We start from the raw sequence: 26,522 nt of genomic DNA on the forward strand, positions 1-26,522 counted from the left end.
TGATGATACATAATGAGGAGAATGGGGGGTAAGAGAAGAATGGAGGAACTTTGGTTTATGTAGAGGGAAATGAGGGGGGGAGAGGCAGGGGTATGAAAGATGATGGAATGAGACAGACATCATTAACCTATATACATGTATGATTACACGAATAGAATGAATCTACATCACACACAACCACAGAAACAAAAAGTTGTACCCCATTTGTGTACAATGAATCAAAATGCAGTCTGTAAAAATAAAAATAAATAAATAAATAAATTAGGTAAGAGATTAATAATTAATAGAACAGAATAGATACAATATAAAAAGTTATTTAAAACAAGGTTGTTCATTTATCAGTTTTTTTATTTTATTTTTATTAACATGTATTAATGTACAAATTAATGAATTCAATTGTGATACTTGCATACATGCATACAGTATGCATTGATCAAATCGTTCACCCTCCCTTTACCTATCCTTCCTCTATCACACACACCTTTCCCGACCTTTAGTAATCACTATTCTACATTCAGGTCCACATATGAAAGTGAACATAAGTTATTTATCTTTCTGTGTGTTATGGTTTGGATGTGATGTGTCCCCCAAAAGCTCATATGTGAGATAATGCAAGAACATTCAGAAAGTGAAATGATTGAGTTATAAGATCCTTAACCCAATCAGTGAACTAATCCCTTGATGGGGATTATTTAGTAACCAAAACCATGTAGGTTGTGACTGCAGGAGGTGGGCATAGGGGGTCACCTTTAGAGTATATATTCTGTGTCTAGTAAGTGGAGTCTCTCTCTGCTCTCTGATCATCATGTGAATCACTTGCCTCCATCACACCCTTCTGCCAAGTTGTTCTGCCTCACCTTTAGCCCTGAGAAATGGAGATGTCTATTTGTGGACTGAGACTTCTCAAATTGTGAGCCTCTAAATAAACTTCTCCTAAAGTTGTTCTTGTCAGGTGTTTTAGTAACAGCAGCAAAAAGCTGACTAAAACACTGTATCTGGCTTATTTCACTTGACATTATGTGATCCATGTCCATTCATTTTACTGCAAATGGCAGTATCTCATTGGTGTTTGTGGTTAAATAATATGGGAATTTCTATTTAATATTTTTGGACCATAGTTGACTGTGGGTAATGGAAACAATGAAAAGTGAAACATGAAGGAAAGATTACTATAAAGAGAAATTCATTAAAATATGTAACTTTTCTTGCTCTGTCGGCTGCAAATGTCACTCCATTTGCAATGGGCATGGGCATATCTAGTAGTCAATTCTTATTTTTTTTTTTTTTTTTTTTTTTGTTTGGTACCAGGAATTGAACCCAGGGGCACTTCATACCTGAACAACATTCCAAGCCCTTTTTATTTACTTATTTTTTAAATTTTATTTTGAGGCAGAGTTTCTCTAGGTTGCTCAGGACCTCACCAAGTTGTGAACTTATGATCATCTTGCCTCAGCCTCCCAAGCTGCTGGGATTACAGGTGTGCACCCCTGTGCCCCGCACTCACTTGTTTCTAGTTCTATTCTCTAATATATGAAAACAGGACTGCTTGGAAATTTGGTTGCTTTAAGGATTTGAGCAGGACGTGTTCAAGATGAACCTGGATCATTTTATACTGTCAAATACACACAAACACATGTGCCACAAAAATACACCAATGATAAAAACATATCAAGGGGAAAAATAAGCTAAATAAAGGAGACTCCAAGGGCCAAATCTAGGACCATTTATATAAAGGAATAGAATAATAATGGATTTTAATTCTGTGTATAAAATACATTTTCATATCCATGAATCCTCACTGATATAAATGTCTGAATATCTAAATGGGGAGGAATAGACCAATCTATGAAAAACAATTTCAAACAATTTATTTAGAAAAACTGTACTCAATTAGGTGAAATATGACTTGGCACTGCTCAAGTCTGAGCTGTTTTAGGCTATATACAACTGTTTCCCAAAGAATACAGTATGAACATGTGGTGGCAGGGACAACTTTAGAGCATAGAAACCTTAAAATGGTACATTAGCCACCTGATCAAAGTCAGTAACAACAGTAAGAGTCATGGCAATCACATGCACCCTCGATATGACATGAGCAAAATGACACTTTACTTCTGGGTCTTCTTTCTAAAATCAAACAAAACAATTTTAATTCTGAGAAAAAGACCAGAAAAATTCTAATTCAGGAAAGTAAAAATAACTGACCAGTACTCCTCAAAACTGTTAAGATAACAGAAAACCAAAAAAATTTGTACACTCTGGCAAAGCCAAGAGGAACCTAAGGACACTTGACAAATAAATGTCATAGGATATCCTGGATGAGATTCTGGAACTGAAAAAGACATTAGGAGAAAATCAAGGCAATCTGAACTGACTACAAATTCAAGTTAATAAGAAACATCAATACCGTTTCATTGCTATAGCTTGAATCTGAAGTGTCTCCCAGTGACTCATGTCTGAAGTCTTGATTATCAGCCTGTGGTGCAGCTGGGAGATGGTGGAACCTTTTATTTTTTTTTTTGGGCAGGGGGTACCAGGGATTAAACTCAGGGACACTGGACCACTGAACCACATCCCCGGCCCTATTTTGTATTTTATTTAGAGACAGGATCTCCCTGATTTGTTTAGTGCCTCACTTTTGCTGAGGCTGGCTTTGAACTTGTAATCCACCTGCCTAGGCCTCCTGAGCTGCTGGGATTACAGGTGTGTGCCACCACGCCCGGTCTGGTGGAACCTTTAAGATGTAGGACCTAGTGAAAAGAAGATAGGTGATTGGGGACATTCCTAGAAACAGATATTGGGACCCCAACTCCTTCTTTTCCCTGTTTGTTTCCCCAGGGCCAAAAGGTACACAGGGTCCTCTTCTATGCTCTCCTGTTCTGATATATAGTATGTACCATCATAGGACCAAAAGCAATGGGTCAGCCAATCACAAACTGAAACCTCTAAAAGTGTGAGTCCAAACAAAACTTTCCTCCTTTTAAACTAATTTCCTCAGGTATTTTTTCCAGTGGTGGAAAGCTGGCTAGCACATTCATAACTGTGGCAAATTTGCCCCAATATACTATAATGTGTAAGATGTTAATAATACATGAAAGTGGATGTGGAATATATGGGGTCTCTGTATATTATCTTTCAGTGTTCTGTATGTCTTAAACTGTTCTAGCATTAAAATTTCTATATTTTACAAACTGAAAAAATGGGTACTCACTATGATTTTTTTGTTGTTTTTTACTTCTATTTTTCTCTCTCTATAGAATGTCAGCCCCTTGGAGACCGAAAAGTCATTCCCTTTTTCAAAGCATTGTAGATTTACACAATACTACTGATCAATAAATATACAGTGAATGAAATATTGAAACTCCCTCTCCACTTCCATCTACACAGACCTGTTAGTCTAAGAAATAGTTTTCCTCCTCCTCTATTTTTCTTCTTTTCTCACTGTTCCCAAATCATTCCCACATTTTTTACATTCAACTGACAAAATAGCTCTTCCATCATTTTAGGAGTCTACACACATCAGACTTCAGTCTACAGATTTTAGAAAACAAATTTGCTTTTTCCACAAAGAGGCATGAAATTTCAGAAGGATCAACAGTATCTGGATTTCTACATCTCACTCAAAACTGCCCCCATTTGAGAAATTCTTCACATTATGTGTTATTCTTAATATATTTCTATACTTAATTGCTTTAGGATTAATCTCATGTCATTCTTTAAGTACAGATTTGGGATTCTTGCTTATATATTTATTTCTTTCCAATGATAGATTTCTGAATGAGATACAAAATTTAGTAAGATGAAATTTAAAGTTCTCTGTTCCTAAAATTCCCTGGTTGTCAGCCAATTTACTCTTCTAACCACTGAAGCAACTTCCTAACACCAGTTTTGATTTTCTTGTTTTAAATTTATTTTATTGGTTCTTTTTAGTTATACATAATAGCAAAATTCATTTTGATATAATTATACACTTATGGAATATATCTTATTCTAGTTAAAGATCATATTCCTATGGATGTACATGATGGTGGGATTCACTATTGTTTTCATATGTGTACATGGGAAAACTATGTCAAATTCTTTCCACTGTCTTTCCAAATTTTTTTTTTTTTTTTGATAACAGGGATTGAATCCAGGGGCACTTAACCATTGAGCCACATTCCCAGGCCCTTTTTGTATTTTATTTAGAGACAAGTTCTAAGTGGCTTAGAGCCTCTCTAAATTGTGGAGGCTGACTTTGAACTTTTGATCCTCCTGTCACTGCCTCCTGAGCCGCTAGGATTATAGGCATGCGTAATTGTGCCCAGCTCCTTTTCTTATCTTGAATTTGAGGATTTCTGGAGGAACTCATCTTTCCTTCTAATTGTAAACTCTATCCCATTGAGAGTATATTCTCAAATTTTGCCTCCCTTCTTTTTCTCTGAGTTTCTTAGTATGCCTGCATGACTGTGACTGCCTTCTCCCAACCCTTTTTAGGAATGCCTACAATTTCAAACAGCTATGCTATTTAAATATTGAGGACTTCCTGGAGTTTGGTAGTTTTTATAATGAGAAATTGAATGGGTGCATATGGTCAGATATTTCCATGTTTATTTCATTGGGGTCATATGTATTTACTGAATAGCTCCAGTGAATAAAATATTTTCATTGTAGGAAGACAGACACTTCATTACAAAATACTTTGTATGAAAATCCTCTTATTTTGATGAAACTAATTCTTTTTGAGTAATGAGAGCTAACGTTTATTAAGTAAATATAAAATATCAAGCTCTTCAAGTATTTTGATAGTAATCAAGCACCAAGCTTTTATAAACCTGTTAGGTAGATTTTACAACTACTATTATTTCAGTGCTGAGAAAATGTATTTCAGAGACATTAAATCAATCGCTCAGGGTGATACAGGTGGCAAATTGTGGAAATAGAATTCAAACTAATGAAATTTAGCTTCAGAGTCCAAATTTTAACAAGTACACATTTACAGTTAATAGATTGGGGATGATTTTGTTAAAATAATCTTTCTTATGAAAATATAATGGGAGATAAAGTTCTTGGCTTTTATATTTTTCTTCAGGATGTAATAGAGCCTGGCTGCTGAGGGACTCTTGTGATCATCTGGTTTCCTGCCCTGAATGTGAATCCTTTCTAATGCAAGTGTCTGACAGTAGTTTTAAGTGTTCCAAACATGCAGTGTGTTTTGTGTTAATAGAAAAATGCTTTCTCTCCTGCTGAATTTAGAATGGGTTTTCTCAGTGCCTGTCTTTTGCCTTTTTCCCACTGTGGGGAAATTCTTGGCTTCTTTTTTTCCTCTCGTTCACACTTCCACACTTCTCCAATGAGAGACTCCTGTCCTGGATCCAGCACCAGTATATATCCTGGGCCCAGTGAACATCCCATTCCTCAACTATCCTTCATATCAGCTGGTGGTGGGTTTCTGCTGTTGCAAATCTACATATTGCCTCACATTCCCCTGTTTAAGACAACTGGAAAAAATTATCTCATTTCAAATTCCTTAACTATTTTCTATTGAGTAGATTCAGACAATTACAATTATTTACCTGTATTTCAAGTTTTCCTGGGCTCTTAATGATTGCTACTGCATTTTTCAATGTTTAGGAAGTGTTAGTTGATTAGGAAAATAAATTAGATGAGGAAAAAATATAAAAATATACCCATTATTAAATGTAGAGTTTATGCAATAGAAAGACCTTACCTGACGATAAAGCACTACTGGGTAGAATCACATATTAAATCTCTTGAAATGTAATACTTATACTTTATTTTTTAACTTATAAGACATTGTACATCCTTTGATATAGCAGCATTGTTTAGTAATTCACTCCCACCCCTGACCTCCTTCAGTCCACATGATTTTATGTTTATTCTGATTTTAACAGCTAAATGTAGCTTTGGGAGGTGCTATCATCTTTTTTCTCCTGAAGAATGTCCCAACATGAGAAAATTTAATTTGGGGGTTGGCCTATGATCAGATGTGCAGTCAACTTTGTAATGGGTGGGGCCACTTTAAGTTCATTGACTGATATACCACAAAAATATACAAGGGAGATAATTGTCAAAACCCATTGCAACAGTTGGAGCTGTAGTGATTGGCCTACTGAAATTTATTTACCATTTATTGAGTGTGACATAAGCTGGGACAATTTAACAAACTTCTAACATGTAACACCATACACGAGTCAAGAAAATATATGGAAATGAACTAGCAGTTAGCATTAAAATAATTAGGTAAGATACAGTCTCCTGGCATGAATATGTAACAACAAAAAGAATGTATAACATTAATGATCTTTAAAGTTTTCCTCTCACATTGGCCTGGTGGCAAAGATTTGTCAAACACAGCTTTATATTCTTTACAAAATTATGTTTTGAAATCTCAATGTTGTTTTAGTTTACATTTCTCTAATTGCTAGAGATGTTGAACATTTTTTCATATACTTCTTGACCATTCATAGTTTTTCTTTTGAGAAGTGTCTGTTCAGTTGCTTTGCCCTTTTGTTGATTGGGCTATTTTTTTTTTTTTTTTATTATTGTTATTGTTTTGTATGTGTGTGTGTGTGTGTGTGTGTGTGTGTGTGTGTGTGTGTGTGTTAAGTTTTTTTGAATTCTTTGTATATCCTGGAAATCAGTCCCCTTATCTGAGTTGCAGGTGGCAAAGATTTTCTCCCATTCTGTAGGATATCTCTTCATGGTCTCACTCTAGTCAGAATGGCAATTATTAAGAATACAAGTAACAATAAATGTTGATGAGGATGTGGGGAAAGTGTACACTCATTCATTGTTGGTGAGACTGAAAATTGGTGCAACCACTCTGGAAAGCAGTATGGAAATTCCAAAAACTAGTAATCCCACTACTTAGTAATATACCCAAAGGACTTAAATTCAGCATACTGCAGTTATGCCACCACATCAATGTTTATAGCAGCTCAATTCACAATAGCTAAAATTATGGAACCAACCTAGGTGCCCTTCAACAGATGAATGGTTTTGTATTACTCTTGAATAAATGAAAGAAATCACTATATTGATCTGAGATTTTTCCTCATCAGCCCCTGGAACAGGATTATGTATATACCCCCTGCTTACATCAAGGAAAATTTCAAGGAGTAGTGTTGAAAATGTCTGAGAATTGCATTCCTGGTTCTTTCACAAAACAATATCAAAGAGAAGGCATGCTTTGTTGCTCTTAATTGTTTCCTGTAAAATGCAATATTTGTTGCTATTAATTGGTTTTGTAGTTTCTGCGCAGAAATGGAAGTGAGACAGTCAATGCCAGCAGTGAATGGAAACAGTGTAGGTCCTAGATTTTCAACCCTGCATGTAACGTGTTATGGATGTATTTATTCAGTCCCTGGTTTATGAAGCTGAGATAGGAACGGAGTCAGCAGAGTTGTAGTGATTTCCCAGTCCAGTGATCTGACAAATTGTTGCCCCAATCAAGCTGTCAAGATGTCTTTCTCATGTTTCCTCTTTCCTCTCACCAGGTTGTGTTTGTGAAATAGCTCTGTCTGGGGGCTCTTGCCGCCCCACGTTGCTATGGAGACCAGAGCAATAATAGATATAGAAGTAAAAGCAGCTCCTTTTCCTTCTCTTATTAGTAACATACCGAACCCTAATCCTACTCAAGACTTCAGATATAACTAAGGCAGGTGGAGTAAGAATAAGGGAATTTTGAAGACATGTAAGTCTCAGGTCTTCAGTACTCCATATGGGCTGGGAGCCCAGCTCCCCCTACTTCCACCTACTTACCACCTGCTTTTTAAAGGCAATGTTTGTGAGAATTACAACCAGTTGTTTCTTGAAATGCTGTTTTATTTGAAAGTATTACTTGTGAATTCATACACTCTCAACACTCCTTCTTCTAAAATGTCTAGCTGTATGTAAACTGTCTCAATCTTATGTCTCAAATGAATATCTTCAAGTCTTCTGAAATTGGTAATCATTTACTTCAATTCAGTTAACGAGATGTAACTTAAATTCCTTGTTACTACACCATTGCTGGGACATCACACAAGATGTGTAAATTGCAGAAACCTCTGATAAAATGCAATCAAAAGAATTGAACAGTCTCATATTACTTGCAACAAACTGTTTAACATAGTGTCATTGATATGTGTACTCTGGTTTTGGAAATTCCTTGGAATGAGATGATGATTGATTTGGTTTGAAGAGGAATGGGAATGAGCATGAAATCTGAACCTAAAACCCAAAGTATTAAATGTGAGAGTTCCTAAAGGATTTGTTTATTTTTGTCATTTAGGTACTAATGATGGAAGTGTCTTATTTGACTCTGTTGGATAAAAAAGTAAGGCTTAAAGTAGAAAAGCGAACTAAAAAAAAAAAAAATCTGAAGTTACAACATAGAAAGGCAAAAAATTTTTAATTTGCTAAAGGTCACCCTTAACTATCCTCACTAATTTCCAAATAAAGAGGGAGGCATACCTGACTTCCAAATACATATTAAATTTTGAAGAATCACATGAAGTCCATGCATCTTGTACAACTTGATAGATGTCTTAATGGATTTTATAATTATTATATGTTTGACATTTTTGTGCATGACAGATTTCTTGGAAGACTGAAATTTAATCAATAATAGAGTGGATTTTTTTTCTTTATGTATTTAGCAACATATAAGACAGACTATTTTTTTGCTTTTTATTTAACACAATATATTGAGGACATATGCAGATATTTTTAAGTGTTTTTAAATTATGGAGTTTCCAATAAAACACTGCTTTCCCATGGCGGTACAGCTGTGTTTCCCTGGGAAGACTTCACTTTAATAGGAAGTGCTGGCACAGCCCACTCCACGGTGTCCCCACAATGCTGCTAATGGTATCAGATTATTTATACTTTCTCAATGTGCATCACAGGGGATGGCATTTAAAATTCAGAATAACATATTTAAATGACTCATGCAATAGACTGAAATGACATTATATGACAGGGAGCAATGCAAGCAGTTCCAAAATATTTACTTCTTAGTTCTATGTTGTGTAAACATTTTGTGATAATATGCATAAACAAATATTTAACAACCATATTCTGCAGCTGCAAATCAAATGTGGGTGTGATAGTGTTTAGCTTTGTTTTTCACATCTTGACAATTCATTATGCTTGAGATAATCTTATACAGAATTTTAATAAATAAGGAAAAATGTTGATTTCTCTCTTCCTTCAACAATTCTACTTAACTCTGGTACCCAAACTACAAAATAGGCATTTATATAACTATGGATTTACTCTTTTGAATTCAGGATAAATATGTGCTAAGTTATTTCTATTTGATACAGTTGTATCAAATAGCCTCAATTGTATGAGTTTATTTCAACACACTGGATTTCTTATGGAGATGTTCTCCTGGTTTTCTTTATCCTGTATAGATAAGGAAATATGGATGTTGATATGTACTGATTATAATCTTGAAATTTCTATTAGAATAAACTATGCTTTTTAAGAAACTATGTGAGATTTTCTTCTGACTTAATTAAATGAATTTTATTTAAAAATTTAACTGATATAGAAACATAAAACTTATCTATATTAACAGGGTATCATTTAATGTTTTGATATATGTATACCTTTTTTAAAATTATTTTTTATTTTTACAGACTGCATTTTAATTCATTGTACACAAATGGGGTACATCTTTTCATTTCTATGGTTGTGCATGATGTAGATTCATATCATTCATGTAATCCTACATGTACATAGGGTAATGATGTCTGTCTCATTCCACCACTTTTCATGCCCCGCCCCCTCCTCCTTCTCATTCCCCTCTATGTAATCTAAAGTTCCTGCGTACCTTGTAATGTATATAAATTTAAAATCATGCTGAGCATGTTTATCTTCTGAAACATCTATCATTTCTTCATAATGAAAACATTCCCTTTGAATCACTATGGTGTCATTCATAGTAATACCATTACCCTTTCCTTTTGCTTTTAAAAATACATAGTACATATTTGTTATCTGTAGTCATCCTACAGGACAATAACCCACTAGACCCCCTTATTCCTTTAGAACCCTGTTAAGTGAAACAAACCAGGCACAGGAAGACAGGTGCAGCATAATCTCACTCCTATACTATCAAAAATCGATCTCATAGATATTGATAGTGGGATGGTGATTTCCAGAAGCTGGGGAGGGGAGGGAAGGAGGGCAGTGGAAAATGGAGGAGGGCAATGGGAAAGCATTGATCAATGAGTAGTAAGTTACAGTTAGGTAGGAACACAGATGTCCCATTGATCTTTCTTTAAAGTAGGAGGGGTGAACTAACTTACACATGTATGTTTTGTCTACTCTATCATGCATTATCTGCTGTACTGGAACAAGTCACTTAGCTTTACAGTGTTTTCAAGTACTCATTTATAAAATCAAATATAATTTTAATTTGCTTTACTGGCTTTATTTTATAAAACTAAGGCTTTATTGTATTTGAGCACTTACAGTGACTCTATAAGCTCTTATTTTTTATGATAATTAGTACATTGTGCTCTTATTCATTTGAACAAATGTGAATGATCAACCATTCAATTGATCATAAGACTTTTCATTAAAACAAATTAACAAATCAAAAGAACTTATTAGTTAGATAGTATGGTCCAATTATCAGTAGAGAAAATATTGTTGTATTAAATTATCAAGCATAACTCAATACAAAGTCTTGAATATTTCAACAATGTTGCATATGAGTCATTATCATCTCTGAAAATGTACTATTTAGGAACCCACTGATGCATATATCAGTTCATTAAAGATGACAGCAATGTGCAAGAGAGGTGAATTGGAGCTTTGCTATCATGAAACATACAATTTGCATGTTGGTATAGTTTGGTTTCTATAAACTTTATCAAAAGTGATGCAAGAGCTGCGCATGGTGGTGCATGCCTATGATCCCAGTGGTTTGGGAGGCTGAGGCAGGAGGATCATGAGGTCAAAGCCAGCCTCAGCAATGCCAGGTACTAAGCAACTCAGTGAGACCCTGTCTCTAAATTAAATATAAAACAAGGCTGGGGATGTGGCTCAGTGATTGAGTGTCCCTGAGTTCAATCTCTAGTATCCTCCACCCTGCCACCCCAAAAAAAGTAATTCAAGAATCAAGCTGATTTTTCATTGTTTTTGTCCAGACAAGAGTAACATAGTAAATATGATCTTCTTCCTTTTTTTTTTTTTAAACCTCAGGAGATCTTCAAACCACAAAAATTTTCTTTTGATTTCATTCAAAAGCATGAGGTGGGACCAGGGTTGTGGCTCAGTGACACCATATAAACAAGTAAAATAAACATATTGTGTCCATCTACAACTAAAAATTCATAAAAGAAAAAGAAAAAAAAAAAAAAAAAACAGGTCAAGAGTTAACAGTGACTAGATAGATTTGCCTATAGAAAGTGGGCCTAGTGGCACCTGCCCATAATCCCAGCTGCTCCAGAGGCTGAGTCAGGAGAATCACAAGTTCTAGGTCCACCTGAGTTATTTGGCAAGACCCTAAACAACATAGTGAGACCCTGTTTCAAAATAAAAAGGGTTGGAGATGTAGTTCAATGATAAAAAATCTTTGGGTTCAATCCCTAATACTGGCTCCCCCAGCCAAAAGAAAGAAAAAAAACTGAGACCTAAACACAAACAGAAAACCATTTTATTCATCTTTTAGAAAGAAGTCAGTAGCTCAGTGGAGCATAAACAAGCAAAACTTATAACATTTCCATTTTCCTATGTAGCTTTACAAATGTAACAATGATGTAGATCTCTCTTCTAGGTTCTGGGTTTGTAGTTCAGTTTAATACTTCTCTCTTTTGAGTTATCCTCTATAGTTATTTACAAGATTATTCCTGTGGTATTACTTACATACAAAACTTGAATGTACTGGGATTTATTGTAAGCACCTTGCATAAAATAGTGTGTTGCTTTATTTTCTCTTGTAAGAATAATCAGATATGCTGGCACTATTATAATCAGTCCTTTAAACACTAGATTTAAAATTTAAAAAAAAAAAAAAAACTCCTATCATGTATTTTCAAGTATTTCAAGAACCTTAAGATTTATTGGAGTTTTGCTCATTACCAGTTATTTGTCTTCTCCAATATTAATAGGGTTTTGATTTCATTATGTGACTTCATAGCATGCTCAGATATTGACAGTTCAACTCCTTCCAGCCCCTACTTCTGTTCTTTTTTTCAAATTTTTCTTGTGTTTGGGGAGAAATGTTTTAAAACTTCTTTATTCACTTAATTTGTCTTTATAGAAAATGTCACTAAGCATATGGCCTATCTGGGTAAGGAAGAAATTTTGTTTTCTGTTCTTTAATAATAATTTTAAATTTACTTCAAAGCAATCTATGCCTATTAGTTAAATCCCTAAGGATTTTGCAGGGTTTATTTTCTAGATTTTTTCATATTTCTTCTACTATTTATTATTGGTGTAGGGAAAGGTAGTGTTTTGTTTGTTTTTGCTATACTGGGGTTTGATATCAGGGCACTGACAAGCAGGATGAACACTGTACCACTGAGCCACAACCCCAGTTCAGTATTGAATGAAGCAATCTCAACACAGTACCTACTTAATTCAACTGTTATTTAGTGGAGTGTATTGGTTTTTTTTTCTAAAGTCATTCAGTGGTATTTTTAATAAAGAGATTATGTTAAATTCTCAATGGCTATAAAAGTGATTTTTTGTTTTTATATCACTGCCTTTTTTATTTTCAGAACTCATCAAAGATTGTTGAAAAATCATAGGGATAGAGGGCATCTTTATCTAATGTCTGATTTCATGGTTTTATCGTTTTAACATCTAGGGCAGTTTTTATTTGAAATTAACCTTATTAAACTTATGTAACAAGGACTCTGTATGAGCCAGGTGCCATGCTAGGCTGTTTAAATATATCTCTGGACTAGAGAGAGCTTACTGCCATTGTATAGCACATATTTCAAGGGCAGGATAGACAAAAACATAGTAGAGGTTATGTTAGCATGTAAGCAGATTGTATGTAAGCACAGGTTACAGGAGATGGTAGGTTGGGAGATGCTTATCCACAAGGAAAATGACAAATAAAGCAGGCAAGAAAAGAAAGAGGTGTGTGGAGAGCTTTATTAATTAGGATAGTGAGGATAGAACTTACTGTTGGGACTTCTGAGCAAAGAATAGAGGGAGTTGAGAACAATATCCATTCAGGTGCTTAAAGAGTGTGCTGAGCTCAGGGACAGCCCTAAGTGGGGAGTGCGCCAGTGGGTTTCTTATATTCTTATTTCCTTAGCAGTTTTATTAGAAATTATTACTCAATTTGACAAAATGTCCTTCAAAATATTTTAAATAGCTAGTGGGAATATATGCATTTAATTTGTTGATGAAATACTGATGATAATTTTTTTGAAATTATATTGACAATAATTTTCTGATTTTTTTGTTTCCTGTTTAAAAATAAAATGACTTAATCATAACACAATGTCTTTTTCATTTGCTGGACTGTAAATACTTATACTGTTTTTATAATATACATGTGTGTATATGCATATGTATATATATGTACACACATTTATAAAACATCATTATTTTCCACCTATTTCTAAACCAATGCATAAAAATGATCCATTTACTTGATGTACACATGTGATGGTTATTTTGAGGTAAATGAATAAAGGATGTTATAGTTTCTAGGCTACCCTATTTAGTATGTGTGTAAAACAACTTGTCAAAGTCAGTCCTCAATGTCATGTTTAATATCATTTTCAGCCAGAATCCAGGACTTTAAGAAAATAATGAACTGAGCCCCATGTTAAGGCAAAATGTTGGTTGACTATTTCCCTTAATGTCATCAGTGAAAAGCAATACTTAATATTCTTCTCTTATTTGTCCTGATATCATGTGAGGTGTAATGAACATCCTTACAACCCTGTCTCACAACCCTACCATCTCAGAAGATGTGTATGTCCTGATGTGTGTTCACAACTCATCCAAGCAAAGTGCAGTACTCTCTTTTCAACAAGTACAAGCAATCCTAGCTCTGGCCCCCTTGTCATCACACCCATGAACAGTGACTGGTATCAAAATTCCTCTCTGAAAGCTTATAGAAATGGAATGGCCTCCAAGGAAAGAGAAAAAAGAGTGAAGAACAACAAAAGGTTTTATGAAATTTTCCTTTTAACCGACAAATAGAGCATAAGAGCACCTAGTTCATGAATGGAGGCATTATAGATTTGTAATGAATTTAAGATTAAAACCATAAATATCACTTAATTCCACTTCCCTTTTCCATTTTAACTGACAGCTATCATTTACCAACCTTTATTTCTTTGCTCAGGTACGTAACCTCAGGCAATTTGAGAGCATAACTATGCTTATATTAATCTGATTAAAATTCACATTTAATTGGAATCATAAAATGTGAATAAAGACAAAAAGGATAACTGGATTTGTTGGTACAGAGTTTTGATTTTACAGGAAATATCTATTCTTTTTAAAATGTTTTATTTGTTCTAATTAGTTATACATGACATTAGAATGCATTTTGATAAATCATACATAAGTGGAGTATAATTTCTAATTTTTTTGATTGTACATATTGTAGGATGACATCAGCCATGCACTATATATGTACATGAGGTAATAATGTCTGTTTCACTCTATCTTTCCTACCCTGTCTCACTACCTTACTGACTCAGAAGATGTGTGTGTGTCCTGATGTGTGCTCACAATATGTCCATTCACTTCCCCTCTATTCACTCTTCTCTGCCTAATCCAAAGTAATTCTATTCTTCCCTAGCACCCCCCAACCCCACCCCAGTCATTGTGAATTAGCCTCTGAGTATCAGAGAAAACATCTGACCTTTGGTTTTTTGGGTTTGACTTATTTCGTTTAGCATGATATGTTCCAACCCCATCCATTTACCAGCAAATTCATAATTTCATTCTTCTCGAAAGCTGAGTCATATTCCATTGTGTGTATGTGTGTGCGTGTGTGTGTGTGTATACCACATTTTATTTTTCCATTCATCTACTGAAGGATGAATTTATGTTATAGAACCTGCATTTTCCAAACTGACAGTATCAGACTGATTAAAAGTGCCTTCAAAGCATAGGTGGATACCTGAAAAAATTTAATACCCACTATCCTCTCTTTGCTGAAAAGATTAATATCCCTACATTAATTAAGAAATGCCTAAACATCAAAGGCTGGAAACAAATACCTGTATGTATGTGGCCTTTTATTTCAAAGGAAAATCTGTTCATAGTGAGATTTTATAGATTTTTAAAGTTAAGTTTCTCAGTTATACTTGAACAGAACTTCAAGGTTGAAGCACAAATGTAAAGACTTAAAACAGTTGTCCATTACCTATTTCTTAGGTACCCACATGAACTTAAACATGTTACATTTGCATTTATTTTTAACCCTACATATTATTTATTGTGCACTTTGAATATGAGCATTCAGCTGCTTCATTTCACTGCCTTGATATTTCACTTCATCACAAATTATCTAGTCAGTTACATAATATTGATATCAATATTGTGTTTATACAATAATGCAGTGCAAATCCATAAGGCAAATTAAAAAGGCCAGACTCAGACAAAAACAAAATCAGAATTGAACTTTGGGGATTGTTTTGAATCTCTATAAAAATAGAGAAATATTAATATTGTTATTGTATATATCAATCCATGAAATAAAATATCCCTCTATTGATTTAACTATGCATGTTAAATTTGTTTATTAATATTAAACAAAGTTCTATGATTTTGCATATTGATTTTGTATATGCTATTCTACACTGAGCTCTCTTAGTGACCCACTTAATTATATCCATATAATAATGTCTATAAGTTCTCAAATATTAAAATACTGTTATCTTAGTGTCATTACAATTTCCTTTTTATTCCAATTCTATTACATATTATTTCCTTTCTTGTTTATTGCATGAAGACCAGAAAATCGGGATAGTAGTAGGAAAAGAGGGGATAATGGACATTTTTACCTCATTTGTGATCTCAGAAATAATTTAATAATTCACTATTAACAATGATTTAAGTTTTTTGTACATATCCTTTTAATATGATGGACAACCGTGTGTATACTAAGTTTTCTAGCAGGTTTTATCAATTTTCTTTTACATCTATGAGAATTATTGCATAATTTTCTACATTTTATTTCTACTTTTAATATGGTTAAATTCTTTTATTTTTTGCATTATTTAAAAATATTTTGTTTAGCTGGGCATGGCAGTGCATGCCTGTAATCCTAGCAGCTCAGGAGACTGAAGCAGGAGGATTATGAGTTCAAAGCCAAACTTAGCAAAAGCGAGGTGCTAAGCAATTCAGTGAGACCCTGGGTCTAAATAAAATACAAAATAGGGCTGGGGATATAGCTCAGTGGTAGAGCACCCCTGGGTTCAATGCCCCAGTGCCAAAAACGACAATGACAAAAAAAAAAAAAATATATATATATATATATTGTTTGTTTATAATAACCACTTATATTGGGATGTAATTTACAATCAATAAACTGTACATACTTAAAGTGCACAGTTTGATATATTTTGGTATACATGTACATATATGTGGTTGTATACATATGTATGTGTATATATATGTGTGCTTCATATGTGTGTGTATTATCACTTACATATAAAGCTTTACTGGGATTTTTTCTTAGTTCATTAGGTAAAAGTCAACGGTATAGTACAGATCAATTTTCATTTACCCTACCATTTTATTTTGCCATTTTATAATCCTTCCACCTCTTCCCTTCTTCTCTTTCCAGAGATAACTAGTATGCTTTGTAACACTATAAGTTAGTGTGCATTTTCTACCATTTTATATAAATAAAATCACATTACAGGGAATATTTTGCCTGACTCCTTTTACTCAGTATAATTATTTTGTACTCTTTCTTATTCTTTCAGTTTGTAGATGTCTCAGTAATACATCCTTCATTTCTTCTTATTGTTGAATCATATTATGTTGTAAAAATATGCCTCAGTTTGTTTACCCATTAACCTTTTGATGGAAATTTTGATGTCTCCATTTTCTGAGGTTTGCAAATGCAGCTACTATGAGCATTAGTGAAAATTAATGAAAAAATATTTGCAAAGATGTAAGCCTTCATTTTACTTGGCAAATTTCTGAAAATAAACGTACTGAATCTTATGGTAGGTTTACATTTCAAGGTTTTGAAACTGCCAAGGTCTTTTGTAAAGTTGAGCATTTTATACTTCCATGAGCAACATCTGAGAGTTCCAGTTCCTCTACAACCTTGCCCAGCCTGTTATCTTAGGTACTCACAATTCAGACATTTCAGAAGAATTACAGTGGTATCTCACTATTGTTTCAATTTGCAGTCTCCTAATTTCTAATTGTGTCAATCGTATTTTATGTGCTGATTTGCTATCAATATAAATTTCTTAGGGACATATATGCTTAAGAATTTTGCCCATGTCTTATTGGATCATTTGCTTTATTATTGATTTTTGAGAATTCTTTATATAATTTATCAGATAAAGGTATGTTCTATTTTCTCACAGCTTATAGCCCTCTTGAAAGTGTCTTGCATACAACAGAATGGTTAAGATTTTATGACTTCCAGCTTAACCATTTCTTCTTTTGTGGTTCATGTTTATGTGTAATAACTAAGAAATCTTTTCCTACTGCACTGTCACAAAGATTTTCTTCAAAGTTTACTTCTAGAAATTCTATCATTTTAGGTTTTACATTTACATCTCTTCATTCACTTTAATGCAGTGGGTATGTAGTTTTGAGGTATAGATTGAAATATTTTTTTTTCTTTCTTTCTTTTTTTTAATGAGGATATCCAATCATCCCAGCACTATTTATTGGAAAGATCGTTGTTTGATCTTTGTTGATAATTGATTTTCATTTCTGTTTGTATCTGCTTCTGGACACTCTTTAAATCTCATCTGTCTCTCCTTTTTGACAATTCCACATGACTTAATACTTTGTATAATCTCTGAAATCAAGTAATGTTAATGATTTTGTTAGATACAAAACTTTACAGAGATGGTACATTCTATATTTCTTAAATATTTACATGAATTTTAGAATGTGTTTGTCAATTTCTATATGAAATTCTGCATTACCATTGGAATTGCCCTCATCTCACCAGTATTAATTTCTCCGATGCACTTATTTACAAATTTTAAAATTTCTCTTAGAAATGTTTTAGATATTTACATGTACAGAATCTCATAACTTTTGCTATATTAATACATAAATATTTCATGTTTTGTTCCTTTTGTAAATGATACTATTTTTAAGTAAGAAATTCTGATAGCTAGTACCCAGAGAAATATTATTCATGTATTCATCCCATACCCTGCAGTATTGCTAAAAATTACTATCACTTACTACTTCTAGTACTATTACTTCCTGAATTGTCAATATAAATTATCATATCATCTGGAGATAAAGATTTTTGTTTCTTATTTTTGAATCTGGATGCTTGTCCCCCCTCCTCATCCCAGAATAGCAATCAATTAAAATTCAGACTAATGGTGGTTACAATGAATATTCTTTTATTTTATCTTAACCTAGGGCTTTAAAGCTTTCAGTCTTTCATGATGTAGGATGATATTATCTGTTTTTTTTTTTTTATTATAGATTCCCTTTGTCAATTTGAGAAAGTTTTCTAGTATCATTTTTTCAAAGTGTTTATTAGAAATAGATTTCAGATTTTATCAAATTTTTTCTTAGCTTAATTTTTCTGTATGGTTAATTACAGTGATTTATTTTCTAATGCTAAATCAACCTTGTATTCCTGGATTAAATTCTATTTGATCAAGACATTATATTTTAATATGTTTGTAGATATGATTTGTTAAAAATATTAAGAATGTTTTCATATGTCACTTATCCTTGGCTTGTTTTAAGAGTATTTACATATCCTTAATTAGTTTGAAGAGTTTTAATAATAATGTGTCTTGGTGTTGATTTCTTTAGCTCTATATTTTTGGATAACTTAAACTTCTTAAAGCTTTCACCTCATGTTTACGACCAAATTTGAGAATTTTTTAGTCATTGTTTACGTTTTTTTACAGTCTTACTATTCTTTCTCATCTCCCTTTTGATATGAACATTATATATTTGCTATTATTGTGTGGGTTACTGAATCTATTGTTCCTTATCTATATCATCTCTGCTGTTCAGTTTGGGTGAGTTCTTATTGTTCTATCCTCATCTTCATAAAATCCATCTTTCCTGTCTCTACTCTCTTTTCTAGCTAATTCAGAAATTGTTTCATTATGCCATGTTTATTTTGTTTTTCTGTTTCAGTTCTACAATTTGCAGTTTGATCTTTGTTATAACTTGAAATTTCTTTGCTGAGGGTTTTGTAATTTTTCATTCAAAAATCATTCAAAAGTTTTGTATTTCCTCCTTGAAACATTTTTATTAGGATCACATTAAAATCTTTGTCAGAAGTGTAGGTGAGATTTACATTTTGGTCTCCCTGGGTATTTATAACATATGTTCCTTTGCCCCAATTCATTAAGGTGGGCATGCAGGTGAGACCACACCTGCCATTCTTTCTTAACTAGGAAACTAGACTCAAAATGTGACTAAGACTAAAGATACAGAGAATTTTGAATACTCTGCTGTCATTGCAACTTAGAAGATGAATTCTTTCATCAACTTTAAATTCTACAGTGTATGTAGGCATCCATTGAATTTCAATCTCACTTGCAGTTGGAGAAACAAATGGTATTTCCACAGGTTTTTCAATTTCCTCTCACTTCTTAGAATTACTGTTCATTCTCAAACTTCATATGAAGATCATGTCATTTATATTTTTAAATAAATATCCAACTGCTCCATATATTGTGTATATATTTGGGTTTGATTGTGATAAGTTTTCATCTGAATTACTGTCTTTGAAGTAGAAGAAAGTCTTAGTTATATAAACAGTTTTCATGTCAAAATTGCCAAGAAAAAAATCTAGAATTAGATATCAGATTATTTTGTAGTACTTAAAAGAGAAGGTCTCCCATTTTAGTATTTCTGATATGGCAGTGATTAATGTTAAATAAATTAAATTCACATAACAGTCATAATGAAAATTTTTTTTCATCAGAAAATTCCAACATGTGATTTATCTCATTGTTGTTAGTTGATTATCTTTTCTCTTTCAAATTGATATTTTCAGAGTGATATTCCTGATACATGAATTTTACTGCATCTTTGCCAATTTGTTTATTATGATAGCCAACTCTGTCTTAATGGTTTTCTTTTTGAGTAAGAATTCACTGCTTCACACAGAGCTTTGCGTTCTATGGTTCCATTTCCAATGTATATTTTGTTTTTGTGGTGCTGGGTATAGAACCCAGAGTCTTGCACATACTAGGCAAGTGCTCTACCACCAAGTCACCCTCCCAGACCTACAATATGTATTCTAAAACATGGTCAATGCTACTTCTATGACTGAAGTTCCCTGCTGGTGTTATCCAGGGAGGTGGAAAGAGTTTTCCAGATTGGGTGCCTTGGTACCACTAATTAGGCAAAGGGATGCTTTCTTAGTGGTGATTAAGAGCATTTCTATGTCAGTGCCTATTGTGGTGGGTTACCCCTTGCCAGTGAGGTAGAGGGGCAGGGGCATTAACTGGTGGTTTCTCTCCTAGACTCTCTCCACCAATATGGGATCCCTATGTGAGGGGGAAAATGTAGTTTCCCTCACTGCACACTGTGTTAAGAAACTTGCCAGTATTCCTGGCAATGCCTCTGAGTAGGGAAGTATTTTCTGACCAAGTAGGAAGTTCCAAGTAGGAAGGAGTTTTCTGCATGTTTCATAACAAGCTATATTTACATGTTTATTAACTGACTCTTCACTAATTATTCTTTTTTTCTGGCGGGGTCGGGGGGAGATGGGAATTGAAATCATGGGCACTCAACCACTGAGTCACATGCCCAGCCTTATTTTGTATTTTATTTAGAGACAGTGTCTCACTGAGTTGTTTAGAGACTCACTTTTGCAGAGGCTGGCTTTGAATTCAAAATCTTCCTGCCTCAACCTCCTTGGACTACAGGTGTCTGTCACCACGTCCAGCCTTCACTCATGATTCTTAATCCTCCCCTTAGTTTACATGAGCATTTAAAATTACAATTATATATATTTTTAGGTATGTTGCTACAAATAACTCCCCAGTGTCTTATTGTTCTTTGAATTTTAAATTTTACATTAATAACATTTTATGTGCTTTCATATTGGGAGAAATTGGCATTCTTTTAACTGGTATAACCAGAACTTTTCATTTTACAATTTAAAAAATTCTCCAGATTTACGGGAAAAGAACAGGTTTAATGATGTTATACCTATTTCCTTTTCTCAAAACAGTTTAACTGACTTGGTGCAATTTTATTTAATTTGAATTAGTGCTTTGGTCAATATATTCAGCATCATTTTTTAAATTATATTTGCAAAGCTTAGCTGATTTTCAGTTGCATAATCAGTGTCCAGTAAATATTTACTAAATTAATAAACAGTGGCTTAAACATTATATCTGTCTTTCATTATATCTAGACTTCATAACATCTCATATTGCCTAATTTAGACCAGAAACCCAAGAAGGTCTCAATAAATATGAATAGAAAGGGCACATTATATATTAAAAGGAAACCACAGGGAAAAAAAATGAGGATGAACATCAATGGTTTTATTATTACAATGTAAATTCATTTACTCCCTCTGATTTCAAATAAATGTTTCTGACCACTAAAGAGAGGTAGGAAGTAGAAAAGATGATCGATAATTTCAATGTTTTGTTATCATATAAAATTATAAAAATAATGATAAATTAGTTTTAACTCTTTTTATTTTTAGGTTCAGGTTCTTCGAAATGCTGGAGAAGAAGTGACTCTAACTGTTTCATTTTTAAAAAGAGCACCTGCCTTCCTTAAACTCCCATTGAATGAAGACTGTGCATGTAAGCATTTATAAAGAATGGATAAGATATTCATTTCATTGTATTCATTTTATAAAACATTATTTTCTGACTAGTAATTGTCAGTTTCTTGAATATTAGGATGACTACCTGAATATTGACATTTTATATCACTAGGTGTTCTACTAAGGCTTACTAAGAGCATATGTTATTTTATTTTAGAATGTATTTACCACATTACAGTCCTTTTCCAATCTGTAATTGGACAAACATGATTTGTTTCAAAATCATAATACACATCATTTTGCATTTTGTATTTCTATTGAATTTTGTTCATAATATTTGGTAAATATATTTTCTTTAGCTGGAAAGTGATATACTTGATTAAACAGGAATTTACACTTGTTTGTCCTAAGAAAAGTAGAAAGTTTGAAGGAAGAATTTCCCTTTCTGGAAATGTAATAATTTAAACAAGAGTTACTTTAAAAAGTTCCTATCAGTTTCTTTGCTTGTTTTTTTTTTTTTTTTTTTTTTTTTTTTTTTGCTGAAACGAAATACATATCTTCTACTTTTTCTCAAAATTGATAAATATATTTTTACCTGAGTAATAATCTGCATTCAGTGAAATTCAAAGATTGTAAATGCACAGTTGATTCAGTTCTAAAAGAGAAAACGTCTGCTTAATTCACATTCCTTTCAATCACATTACACATCCTCATTAACTCTTCCCAATAAGCACAAGCCACAGAAACAAGCACTGAAATAATTTATCACCACCATTTGCCTTTCTAGAACATTTTGGAATGGAATCATACCGTTTTTAGTTTTTATTTTTAATTTCTGAATTCTTTTATTATGAATAATTTAGATTCACCTAAGCTATACATTTCAGTAGTTTGTTCATTCAAATTGCTGTGTAATATCCCATTGGATGAATACTTTTAGGTTTATTAATGTAGTCTTCTGTTGAAAATACCACATCTTTTTTCAATACTTTGCTATTATAAATAAAACTACTATAAATGTTTTTTTATAAGGTTTTGGGCAACTTCATGATTTTATCTTACTACAATAAATACCTAGTAATCGTTGAGTGACAGGATGAATGAATAATTAACTTGTTAATAAATTGCCAAATATATTTCCAAAGTGGGTATATCTTCATTGTACTAAATATACATAAGACTTACGATTGTGTAAACATTTTAAATGTACAGTACAGTAGTGTTAAGTATATGCACACTGTTATGCAGTAAATCTCCAGAAATTTCTTGCAAAACTGAAACTTTTATACCTTAAATAAGCAGCCTCTCATTTCCCCTACCTCAACCCCTGATAGGCCTATGGTTTTCATTTTTGTAGTATCTTTATCTGACTTTGGTATCAGAATAATGCTTGCCTTAAGTTTGGAAACAGTCTGTCCTCTTCATTTTGTTTTTTATTGTTAATTCTTCTTTAAATGTTTGGTAGAGTTTTCCACTGAAATAATCTGATCCTGGGTTGCTTTTTTAAAGTAGTTTTAAATCTATGATTCGCTCTCCATACTGGTTTTAAGTCTATTCAGAATTTTTTATTTCTTCATTACTCAGTATGAGTGGGTTACATATATCATTTCTTTGCCTTTCCTTCCTTTCCCTTCCCTTCCCTTTCAATATTGGGGTTGAATCTGGGCACTTTACCAATGAGTTAGATCGCAAGATCTTTTTATATTTTAAACTTTGGGACAGCATCTTGTTAACTGTTGCTGAGAGTCTTACTAAGTTGCTGAGGCCAGCCTCAACTTGTGACTCTCCTGCCTCAGCCTGCAGAGTTCCTGAGACTACAGGTGTGCAGCATCACTTTCAGCTATGTTTCTACAAGTTTTCCAAAGAATGGAAGAAAGTATTTGTGATACACACACATAACAATAACATAACAATTGTGTTGAGATCACAGTTGATAATTCTGTATCTTTATTCAGGGACTATTTTCAATGTAATAGTAAAAAAGACCATTATATAGTAATAAATAAAAAAAAATTTCTATATTTTAAACAAATGGATTATGATAGAGATGTTACCTACCTATGATGTGTGACATTTGAATATATTTCAAATAATGATTAGGAGTGATTGACATTAATAGGTCATATTTTTAAATATTAGCAACCACAAAATAATATTTTAGGAAAAACAAAAAATCAGAAGTCAAGAAATAAGTATCGTATTCTGACTCTAATCATTACTAAGGTGTGATATCTTGAAAAAATAGAAATCTTTAAGATAAACATTACTAATCTTTAAAAAATAGATATCAATTTCCTCATGAGGCTCTAATATAAGGTTTTTCATTAAAATTTCACAAAATTAGACGACAGGTTCAACAAAGGTATTAGAATACATACCAAGGGCACCTTTAAAGACATAGTACATATAAAAATATTTGCAACTTGGAAAAATGGTTTCTAAGGATAAAATTTGCTAGTAGGTTGAAACATAGCATAAAATGAAACTTTGTAGGGAAACAAAATCTTGCACTATTGTAAGTATGACTTAAAGTGTAGTCTACTCCAGGTAATAAAACAAAATAATTCAACTTGTAAGGTTATGTATTTTCCTTAATAAAGTTTAAATGGTTCTAAAATGAAATATAATTATTTGAGGTCTCTGTTAGTACTTCAATACCTTGCAAAACTCTTGGGTATAAAGAACATGTGATTTTATTTAAGAACCTGATTTATTTGTCATTATTTAGAATTAATCAAAGTTTAATGTGGACTTCAGTAGCCAGAACAGCATGGCATCCTAACTAGCAGGATATTACAATTTTGTCTCTTGCAGGTGCTCCAAGTGACCAGAGCAGTGGTACCTCCTCTCCTCTTTGTGACAGTGGCTTGCATCTCAACTACCATCCAAATAATACAGTAAGATGTCCTAGGCATAGTTTATACTGATAAGGAGATAACACACACACACAGTCCCTAAGAATATATGTACATACAACACACACACACAAACATACCCACACCCATATATACACATACATACATATGCTTACACATATTTTCATAGACAAATGATTACTAAATATCATTTATTTCATAGATATTAAATTCTTTCTTCCCTCCTCACTTATGTAATATAAGCCAGGAAGAAAAATAAATAGGTCAGCTATTTATTTATTTATTTTTTAAGATTTTTCTCATCTCAGATTTGTATGTATTAAGTATTCTGTTATGGAAGCTTTTAATTTGGGGAGGTCACAACATCATTATGGAATATTTTCTATTATATGTAAGTCCATGCTATATATTATTTGACATAATTTTTATCATTTTCTCTTTTAATTATTTAGCTAAAAGTAATTATTTATCAAGTGTTCAATGTCTTATAAATCTTTATGTATATCAGAGAATTATAGCAAAGTGACAAAAATCCAACCTACACATTACGTTAAAATGCATATAAAATTAACATAATTGTTTCATGGATTATGATAGAATATATTTCAAATAATGATTAGGAGTGATTGACATTAATAGATCATATTTTTAAATATTAGCAACCACAAAATAATGTTTTAGAAAAAACAAAAAATCAGAAGTCAAGAAATAAGTATTGTAATCTGACTCTAATCATTACTAAGTTGTGATATCTTGAAAAAATAGAAATATGATAAACATTACTAATTTTTAAAAAATAGATTTTTAGTGTTTATTTCCACTTGTACGTTTTCATTTCTCAAGTATATTTTGAAATTTCTTGCATTTCAACTTTCAAAATATATTTCAAAGATAAAACAATTCTCTCTGGTTATATGTAGGTCTAACAAATATCCCCTGTGTTCACATTTATGAAGAATAGCAAGTCAACCTTAAGTAGAATTTTATTTTTCTGTTCCCTGTGTTAAAATATACAAAGCCTCTAGCTTCCCCTTCTGACTTGCATGATTCATCCTCAATTTACTAAATTGTGGCATTTTATTTCAATTTTTTTTGTTTTCAGCTTTTGTATGTTCAAATCCAAATGGCCTTAATTGTACCCTATTACACCATAATTATTCCTTAACTGAGTGTCTTAGGTCACCAATTTTTCTTCTTTCTTTTTCTTTATAGAAAGGATTATTTGGCAAGACAAATGTTTATTGCTATAATTGGAAAGATATTTTATAAAACCAACCATATATGGTTATATTTATCTGATATTTTATCAGAAAAGTTCTCATAGTTGATGATATTTAAAGCACTGATAATCTGAGAACAGAAAGATCTGAGTGATTTAAAAATTTGGTGTCCTAATATGCAAACTATACATTTTTTTTTTTCTGTGTTCCCATCAGTTCCTTTCTCAAGTCTATGGATTTTAAAAAAGATTCTCCAACCACAGTTTTTTCTTTATTTGTTTTCCCTGTTTTTCTGGGGTGCTGGAGTTGAACCATGTACATGGTAGACAAGTGCTCTACCACTGAGTTACAACCCTAGCCTCAATTCTTTTATCCTTTTAACTTTCAGAACTTCTTTGCCCACTCACTTTTTTCCCCCTCCACTGAGATTCCTTTTATACTTTCAGTGTCCTTCCACTCCCTCCTACATGCTGGTGTACCTGCCCCGAGCTGCAGTGTGGGCTGTCCCTTTCCACAGCTGACTCT

General features: G+C 32.8%; 1 protein-coding gene across 6 annotated transcripts in view; it reads left to right on the forward strand.

The window, feature by feature from the left end:
- SNTG1 (syntrophin gamma 1) overlaps positions 1–26,522 on the forward strand; it is a gene marked incomplete at its 3' end in the record, with an annotated part of 879,325 nt that overhangs the window by 594,973 nt on the left and 257,830 nt on the right. For all 6 annotated transcript variants that reach the window (XM_079136674.1, XM_079136675.1, XM_079136673.1 and 3 more), the window contains 2 exons: positions 21,836–21,938; positions 24,716–24,798. In XM_079136674.1, coding sequence (XP_078992800.1) covers positions 21,836–21,938; positions 24,716–24,798 — 186 coding nt within the window. The remainder of the gene's footprint in view (positions 1–21,835; positions 21,939–24,715; positions 24,799–26,522) is intronic.

Source organism: Sciurus vulgaris (assembly GCF_902686455.1).
Source record: "Sciurus vulgaris genome assembly, chromosome: 1".
Classification (NCBI taxonomy): domain Eukaryota; kingdom Metazoa; phylum Chordata; class Mammalia; order Rodentia; family Sciuridae; genus Sciurus; species Sciurus vulgaris.